The 10,000-nt window shown below is 34.4% G+C and overlaps 1 protein-coding gene across 9 annotated transcripts in view; it reads right to left on the reverse strand.

Moving 5' to 3' along the window:
* The window catches only part of LOC137632260 (aquaporin-7-like), a 186,847-nt gene that overhangs the window by 1,168 nt on the left and 175,679 nt on the right, over positions 1-10,000 (reverse strand). For 3 of the 9 annotated variants that reach the window (XM_068364148.1, XM_068364150.1, XM_068364152.1), the window contains one exon: positions 1-3,316. This exon is cut by the window's left edge and continues 1,168 nt beyond it. In XM_068364148.1, coding sequence (XP_068220249.1) covers positions 3,300-3,316 — 17 coding nt within the window. In that variant the 3' untranslated portion in view covers positions 1-3,299. Of the gene's footprint in view, positions 3,320-5,777; positions 5,893-10,000 lie in introns of all 9 variants that reach the window. The other 6 variants (XR_011042032.1, XR_011042034.1, XR_011042033.1 and 3 more) reach the window with 3 other exon arrangements.

Below are 10,000 nucleotides of genomic sequence, written 5' to 3' on the forward strand. Positions count from 1 at the left end.
CTGCTTGATCCCTGACAGCAGAAAATGCTCAGTCAAAAACACTCAGTATGTAAAACAAACTGCTCTGAGTCCTTCAACAATCAGCTACTACTGACACATATTAAACAAATGAAACAGGCTGATATTACTGATCACTTACAGGTGTGATAAATCAGCAGCCAAAAAGGCAACCACTTTTCAACATCTACAACCGCAAATACTGGAAAGTACTCATTAAGTATCTATGGCAGTTCTTAGTTGTTTTACATAGTACTTGCCAGAAAAAAGCATGGGATATCAACTGTCAGTGCTTCTTATAAAGAAGGGATGTGAGATCCATTAGTGGATGAGCAAATTCCAGAGAATTTTTTTCTAGAGATATCTGTTAGATGAATTGATGGTAACACACAACTAAGGAGCTAAGTTACCGGTGCATTAAGGCACAATATAGTTTGAGGTGACATTGAATTTTTTTTTTTTTTTTTTTTCAGAAAATGGTGTGCTTACCTACGTATTACTTTTAGATTAATTCAAGCATCATCTAAAATTCCCAATCATAGACGATTAGGAACTAAAATTACTTGAACTTTGTGAGGTATAAAGTAGCATCACATACAAAATCTTGTCTGTTAAGTTTATAAAAACAGACGTAGTTCTTTAAGATATGCGGCTTACGATGTTTTTATAGAGTGCTTCTCTTTCTAATACATCATCGTCTCGGTGGGATACCTTCGCATAACAAAACAATATGAAAATTTTACCAGGATCTAACTGTCATTTCCTTTTGTCTTCAACATCATACTGGTCATTTTCCATGTTTCCTTCACCGCATTAAAGAAAGATAAAAGTTATCAATACCACTTTCAGTGAATATCTGATCAAATCTGGGAAAATGAAACCAGCAACGATTGTAATTAAATGACTAACTAAAACTTTAGCTATGGTAAGCTGCTCTTCTAGAAGGACACTCCAAAATCAAACCATTGTTCTCTAGTCTTGGGTAGTGCCATAGCCTCTGTACCATGGTCTTCCACTCTCTTGGGTTAGAGTTCTCTTGCTTGAGGGTACACTCGGGCACACTATTCTATCTAATTTCTCTTCCTCATGTTTTGTTAAAGTTTTTATAGTTTATATAGGGAATATTTATTTTAATATTCGTAAAATATTTATTTTTCCATTGTTTCCTTTCCTTACTGGGCTAATTTCCCTGTTGGAGCCCCTGGGCTTATAGTATTCTGCTTTTCCAACTAGGGTTGTAGCTTAGCAATTATTAATAATAATAATAATAATAATAATAATAATAATAATAATAATAATAATAGTAATAATGATAGCAAATAAGTTTTGTATGGCTGAGCTGTTGACACTGAAACACTATAGCTTCTTGTGAAAGTATATTTGACAAATGAAATCAATGATTTTATTAAAATTCATAAATGGAATTTTGACCCTATAGCCAAGCGCTGGGTCCGAGAAGGGCATTCAATTCTGATGGGTAATCATGAAAAAATCCAGCAGTTAGGAGATAAAGATGAAGATTAGAGAAAGTGTGTGCAGCTGGGACCGAAGGGATGCTGCAAAGACCATTTAGTAATGCCTACAGAGTACCGCATGAGACACACTGATTTTATTGGTTAATGATCAAAGCGAATTATAAACATTGAAAAGCACAAATAGCGCAATTCTGAAAGTTATTCAACGTTAAAATGGGTAATTTTTTTTAAAGTAGAGAGAATTTCACACCATATTGATCTATTTTAGACCATTTATGTGGAATTCCACGTAAAAACCTACCCTCCTTTTAAGAGTTACGTACACAGGAAAAAAACTAATGGCAAACAATATGCCCGATTCCTTATGATAAGGAACGAAAGAAAGTGAAATAGGGGTGACCGGCTTGCCAATCTTCCCACAACGCCAGCCGTTGATTGAATGTCTAAGGTAGGCGTCCGACCCCCTTTGCCCTAAATAGTTTTTTACTGTGTGTACATCACTATTCAAAGTTAAGTCCTATAATCAATTCTTTCTAGCGAGGCAGATTTACACCGACTTGCAGGGGTTCCCTTTTAGCTCGGAAAAGTTTCCTGATCGCTGATTGGTTGGATGTGATAATTCTAACCAATCAGATAGCAGGAAACTTTTCCGAGGTAAAAGGGCACCGCTGCGAGTCAGTGCAAATGCGGCTCAGTAAAAAAATTTGAGAATAGGATTTCCTCAGGTAGGTGCATCATATTAGCAGCTTCTTATCTTTCAAGTAAAGTCTTCGAAGTGTTTTTATTTTTCATTTCAAGATGGCCTTTCAACTTATGTGATTTTCATAGCAATGTCTTCAAGCTGGTTACTATACTGTATACATAAAAAAAAACGAAGTCTTTCTTTTATATCATCATTAAGAAGAGTGTATGCGGGAATATGGAGAGCTTTCACATTATTTCCGCATAAGGGAAAAAATAAATGTAAACAGTTTACAAAATAATACGGTTATTCATTTCAAGGAGTTTTTCAGCCTAATATAAAATCTACAAAGAAATAACCCTCGTTAATTAATATTTCATTTACTTTCAATATCAAGGTTTGGTAATTTGATTAACGAATAAATTATAATAAATAAGTCGAAGCTATTCACCGTTCTTTAACAGATTTAGCTTCATAGAAAAAAAATTCTTTTGGCAACAAACATCAATTTTATGATCACGCGTTGGCATCATTATGCTTATTAATTTTATAAGTAAATTGCATCAACTGGCCACGATGAATTCCCTATCCCCTTAAAGCTTTGGGTTTAGAATCGTCTAAAGAAATGTTTAGCCATTCCAACGGGGAGAAATACTCAAAGATAGCCATAAGGATGGCTACAAAGTAGTGTTTGGCAACTCTCTTTAAATAATACTGATGCCATTGTACGGGCAATTCTAATTTCACTCCAGTACCAGTAATGCCATTGAAATAAACATTAACGGATACTGTCAAACTAATCTTAAGACTCTTAATACTATTATAGAATTTATAGAATAAGTAACACAAACCACGCCCATCGTAGGGTATAAAATGTTAAATGCTACCACACAAAATTTCCTAATCATTACTTCCAACTTAAAAAGATTTGGCAACATTTTCATATACGATAGGCGTGGCATTGTGCCTTATTAAGCAATATCTGTACATAATAGTTTTGTTACTTACACTGTTCAATTAAATTATCTTACTAATTTCATAGAAGATTCATACAATTAACTGAAAATTCCGCATGTTGTAGCCAGGACGACCACGGAGCTAGGAGGATTCTTCAGCAGACTTAGTGCTAGTACGATGGATAGACTTCAGAATTTTGACGAGGCTGCTGGGAGGAAAGACAAAACATTATATACATATTTATATAAAAAAACAAGATTTTTTTAATCTCATACAATCATAGCTCTAAATAACATTCTCTACTACCTAAGATATATATGATTAATGATCATTCTTCTGGTGCATGATGGTGCGTTCACAAGGAAAAATCAAAGCAATGGGATGGCATATTTGGCTCGTTCAAAAGGGATGAGATAATGGGAGATAGTAAATCAGATACTAAGAGCAATGAAAAAGAGATTTCCTTATCAAAATCATTAGTTGTGAGCTTTTGACTTCATTGAATAATGGTCTAGATATTATGGATTAAACTAACAACCCACTTTTGTCTAATATGAGGTGATAAATACAATTTATCATATTGTATGGTGACGTCAGTTCAGTAAACAAACAAATAAAAGGCTTTGACTTTTAAGGTGGTCTACTAGTCGAGTTGCTTCTTTTCCATGTGAACGCAACCTTAAACTGATGCAAAATATGAAGAAATGTTATGGTCACGGTGAGGTGAACTCTGTAAAAGTGATAGTAGTGTAAAAGATGACTACGTGAAAGCGATGAATGAAAATGAAGAAATGAAGAACAGTGGGAAAATGAACAATAAAAGAAACCGTATCGAAAAGGGAGAACGAAAATAATCAACGATGTAATAAGAATTTGTAATGAGTGGGTGTAAGTGCTTATCTAGGTGAATGGGTACGAAAGGTATAATAGAAGAAACCTTAACTGAAAAAGGGAAATATATGAAAAGTTACTTTAAAAAGGACTTGTTAAATTCCATTATGAAATCCTTATTGAAGTTAAGGTGTCAATGTTGTTTTTTTTTTCTTTAAAGAAAGAAGACGGCAAACATGTGTTATGAAAAAATAACAAAAAGAATAAAATGGAAGTTGAGGGGGAAATAGAGAAGACAATAAAACAGGATAGTGAAGAATGACGTTAATATAAGTCGGAAGTCAGGGAGAGAATATAGAATAATTGATTAAAAGAAATCGAACGTTGAGACTGAATAAAGTTTCAGACTTGAAACTGGGCGTTTAAACTTTATTTTCAAGTCTTGATTCACAGTTCTAAAATATAAGACAGCTTCCTCACTCTACAGTATCCTCGAGGTCTGTTTATTGGAGCTGGCAGTAAATATCAGCAGATGATATCATCGAGGCTAATTGTGATTGGTGGACTGTCAAATCTTCGCTGAAATATTTTGACATGCTTTTTCTTAACGTTTTCTTTTCATTCACGGAGTCTGCAAGCTTTGGTTCTATTGTCTCGGTGTTTATTAAAATTAAACAAGGTGGCAATACTAGGAAAACGTTTCTTAGATGTATATTGATACATGTTTAAAGAATGAACTTAATTACTGATCCTAAAAAGTTATTGTTTCCCATCTTCGTTAAACTTATAATTAAAAATTACCTCTTCCAAGGAACAGTCTACACTTTAGGGAAACTTTGCAATCTAAATTACTAGTTTAGAACTCTTGCTGCTTTTTTTCATTTTGAATCATCCCGATTTCTGTTGCTCGAACAATGGTTTTCGAATTTTCGTCCCCTCAAGTTTTAATTAATATTATCTATTCAGATAGTTTTATTTGATTTATTTTATTCGTATAGCTAATGACATTGTAATTTTCGTTGCTTAATGAAATGGGCTGCTCTCCTAGATAAATACTTGTAACATCGATAATTTGTGTAAACTACTTTCTGTCTATTATAATAGCAATTAATTAAAATTCTATACATGTTGGGTACTGCTGCAATTAATCGAGTTAATTCGTTGTTATTGTTGATGAGACTCCCAAGAATTAATCTCCATTTAATCTACCATTTAATTGTTAAATACTGCACGAGATGAAAAAAAATCGTCAGTAATAGAGAATGAATGGCTAATATCACATCTGCGTCAATAATGCAGATTACGCAACGGTTTACATTTCACAATTCTTTCCAGCCCCAGAAAGGATCTAACTGATATTATCATTAACAATAAATGACAGAAGTAGATTATAATCCTGTTCTTACAACAACAAGGTGCATATCCATCCACTCAGTTAATGTAAGAAACTGCATTTGTTTTGCATCGGCTGATGCATATGTTCGTTTCGCTGGTCACGCAATCTTACTCTTTCACAGTTGCAGTCTTCTTAATGAAAAACAAATCAATAAACGCATCATCTTATCGTACCATATTGTACTATAATAAAGAATGTATATGAAATTTATGTGAAGCCATTTTAGTAACTATGCAGCTATCGATAATAAAACTAATGGTCAAAGTAGAAAAGAGAAGTCGCAAGTACTGTGTGTTAATCAGTCAGAAACCGGCACCCGTCCCTGCAAACTACAAAGCAGAACGAGCTAGTAATTGTTAATTGCAATGTGTGCAGTTAATAGAGGTGGTGTATTAGATCGCAAAAGGCGAACCGACTGTTAATATGACTGCAGACTGACCCCTCTGATGACCCTGGATGACCTGACCCCCTGGACAGTTGAAGGCGTCCTCATAGCTCGGGTTTACGCGGATGCCAAGCCAAGGTCATGGGGTCGCTTACCCACATCCTTGAACCTTTAGGAAATGGGCAAGAAAAGCGGGCTTTTTGAAAACTATTACCATGGAAAATCTAAACTTTGAAAATAGAGGAATTGAAGGAATAAAACACATATTAGTGTATATAAACACACACACACACACACACACACACACACACATATATATATATATATATATATATATATATATATATATATATATATATATATATATATTTGATATATATATATATATATATATATATATATATAGTGTATATATATACACATATATATATATATATATATATATATATATATATATATATATATATATATATATATATATATATATATATATATATATATATATATAGTGTGTATATATATATATATATCAAATATATATATATATATATATATATATATATATATATATATATATATATATATATACATATATATACTGTATACAATTTGTTACCATCAGAACATTTATCATATTTAAAATAACAAGGCGTTGCTTGAAGGAACATGTGCAGTAATGACGACCAATACCATAATTTGCCAAACAACCTCTTACCATATTCTTTCAACGTCCATTGAAAAGAACATTAAGCTGAGAATACCATTAATTTTCAAAAACGATTGCAAATAATTTTGCAACAAAGAAAACGACTTGAAGTATTCATAGTAATAAATACATATCTGTACTGTATCAAATATGTACAAGTATATTTGCGTGTGCATGTGTGTATATTATAATAGATGCGTGAATACTATAATATATGCGTGTATATATAATATTTGCGCGTGTATAAATATAAAAAGACCCTTCAAATTAAACGCCTCTAAACAACCAAAACGAACTCCATAGTTCAAACCATGACCCTACCAGTTGATGACGTAATAGAGGCAGCTGCTACACAAAACGAGAAAAAAAAATACTCTTTCATCGAACTCTTAAGAGAAATGGGGTCAAGGTCATCTTCCGTGTGGTTGGCCAGTGAAGGAAGGGAAGCAAATAGGGGAAAGTAGGGAGACCAGGTAGCTGAGGGGTAGAGAGGGCGTGGAGTAATGAGGGGAGGGGTGGTGGGAAAATAGGGGCGGAAAAGGGAGAGTTAATAGTGGGAAGAAACAGAAGTGGGAGACCAATACGGAAGTGGTGACCATGACGATGTAAACTTTTGTAAGGAAAGTGGAATTTAAGGAAAGTTAAATACTGAGTACTTATAGGTAAGAAGAATTAAAATCTGGTTAATGTTAGGGAAAATCAGGAACGGGAGAACTAAGTGACGAAGAAATTCAACACGGAAGAGCTCCGAGGAATTAAGAACTGACTATTTATTGATTTTCAGTTTCGTCTTTCTAGCGTGATTCGTTATTCGCCGCAGCAAGGTGGAGGAGGAGGAAAGAGATGAATGACCTGAAAGGACGGGAGATGAAGGTACGAAAAAGGGAGGTAATAAGAGGGGGAGAAAATGAATAAAACAAATGGGATTTGGGATTAATATATAATCGGAATAAAACAAAAGCGAGTTTGAATGCTTTGGAAAGGGGATAATAGAAAAGTAGACATAAACAAAGGTGATAACGATATGAATTTGTCTAGAGAGAGAGAGAGAGAGAGAGAGAGAGAGAGAGAGTTGATACTCACTGCAGTGACAATCTTTGTCATGAGAGCTTATATCATCCAATGGAATGTTAAAAGGAATAATCTTTAAGGATGTTCGAGCGAGTCAACAAAGAAAATGAGATGAAGTTGCATTATCTAGAGTCTCATCAAATTGGAAGTCATTTAGATGTGATACGAATTTTTTTCATTACTGTTCAGTTCATATACGAATCTGTTCAAACCATTAGGGGACTAGACTTAAAAAGGAAAAACTTCTTAAAATTAAGAGGAATAATGTTGAAACCAATATAGCACTTGAAAAATAAAATCTCTTCTCAAACCAAGAGGACTAGACGTAAAGAATAAAATAAGCTCTGCTTAAACCAATAGAGTACTTATAAAAAGGAAACACTATTCTCATAAGGAAAACTTTCTCAAACTAAGAGGAACAATCTGTTCAAACCAATATAGCACTTTAAAAATAAAATCTCTTCTCAAAACAAGAGGACTAGACTTGAAGAAGAAAATAAGCTATGCCTAAAGTAACAGAGTACTTTAAAAAGGAAATATTCTCAAAAGGAAAAACTTCTCATCCCAAAAGAGTACTTAAAAAAAGAAAAACTTCTCAAACCAAGTGGACTAGACTTAAAAGAGGATAAAGCTCTGCTCAAACCAAGAGTACTTATGAGAAGGAAAAACTCTTCTTAGTCTTTAAAAAAGAAAAACATTTAAATAGATACAATTCCAGCCATAATCGTTTCTATCATCATTAAATCCTAAGAGGTTCTGACGGTATTCAATTCTATTGTTTACAAACTCATTTCAATTTCAATAGAGTTCAACTGCCATATGGCCTTGTAGCCTGAACAATTAAATAGCAGCTACATTGTGTCATAAACATAATTATGGCTAATTTACTCAGTTAAACACCTTTCAACTTCGTTTGTGCTTTCTTTAACCAAAATAGATAGTTTGTTTGATTTCATAAAAAAAGTAAATAAAAAAAATATATAACTAATTTTAAACTAAATTTAAGACAGTTTTCTCGTGACTGAACTTAAATGCCTGAACCAACTTTCTCACTCATGAGAAGAACATTCTGAAATAAATAAAACGAAATGCTTCATTTGAATAAATACATAACATGACATCGATCCAATAACTTCGTGGAGGATAATTACTTAATGATGCTGCATTCTTTCTCGAGGAGAGAGAGGAAGAGGGAGAGGAAATACAGTTAAAACTTTTCGGCCAAGTTGACGAATACCGAATTTCCTTTTACCTCTATTTGTTTTGGTTACATTAGTATTACCTTCCGTTTGTGTGCAGGAGAGAGAATGGAAAAAGGCCGTCTGCTGAAGGTGATGAATGCAAGAGTTGATGGAAGAAGTAAAAGAAGAAGGCTAAGGTTTGGGTGGATGGATGGTGTGAAGAAATCTCTAGGTGATAGAAGAATATATGTGAGAGGCAAAAGAGCGTGCTCGAAATAGGAATAAATGGAGAGCGATTGTGACGCAGTTCCGATAGGCCCTGCTGCTTCCTCCTGTTGCCTTGGTGACCGCCGAGGTTGCGGCAGTAGGGGATTCACCATATGAAGCTTTGAGGTAGATAACGTGGGAGGGTGGGCTGTGGCACCGTAGAAGTACCAACCAAACTCTGCTGAATCCCTCGTCAGGCTGGGAGGAGCTAAGAGACGAAACTTCCCCTTTTGTTCTTTTTTTTTTAATGTCGACAAACTCCCCCCCCCCCCCCCCCCCCCGACACACACACACACAAATTAGAAGTGCCTTGGTAGATAGTCGTTACGTATCACCAAAACGGAGCGGAAAAGCGTTACTTCAGTAGAGTGGTGAACGAATCTCTTTGTATTTCGTCATCATACATTTATGCAGAGGAAATCAGATGTCAGAAAAATGAAAATACGAAGTCATCAATGCCATGATGGTTCATGTAACATATCTCCAAGGCGGGCGGAAAAACATTACTTCAGTAGAGAGGTGAACGTACCTCTATAGTATGTATTTCAGCGCCATATATTTATGCAGAGAAACTCAATTGTCAGAAAAATGAAAATGCGAAGACGTTGTCAATACCATTTTTTTCGACAACGAAAATGCGTTCAGGTATAATTTTCGGCAGTCAAGGATGGTAAATTTGCAATAACATTCAGGTGAGAACTGATAATCGTATCTGCTGCTGTTTTGACAGTACAACTGAATCATTAGAATTTCAATGACACTACAAGGAGATCTAATTCCAATCCAAAGGAAATACAGTATATACGGGAAAATATTAATTCAGAATTTTAGATATGAAAATAGCAAAACAGATAAAAGATACTTTGTAGGTGAGTCTCTCTCTCTCTCTCTCTCTCTCTCTCTCTCTCTCTCTCTCTCTCTCTCTCTCTCTCTCTCTCTCTCTCATTGTCCTTCATATTCCCTACCTTTTTCCTTAGCTGCACAATTCCTTGCCCTCATTTACATAGCTAAATTACCTTCCACTCTATAGAATGTCTAATTTACCTAAAATC

Source organism: Palaemon carinicauda, chromosome 41 (assembly GCF_036898095.1).
Source record: "Palaemon carinicauda isolate YSFRI2023 chromosome 41, ASM3689809v2, whole genome shotgun sequence".
Taxonomy (NCBI): domain Eukaryota; kingdom Metazoa; phylum Arthropoda; class Malacostraca; order Decapoda; family Palaemonidae; genus Palaemon; species Palaemon carinicauda.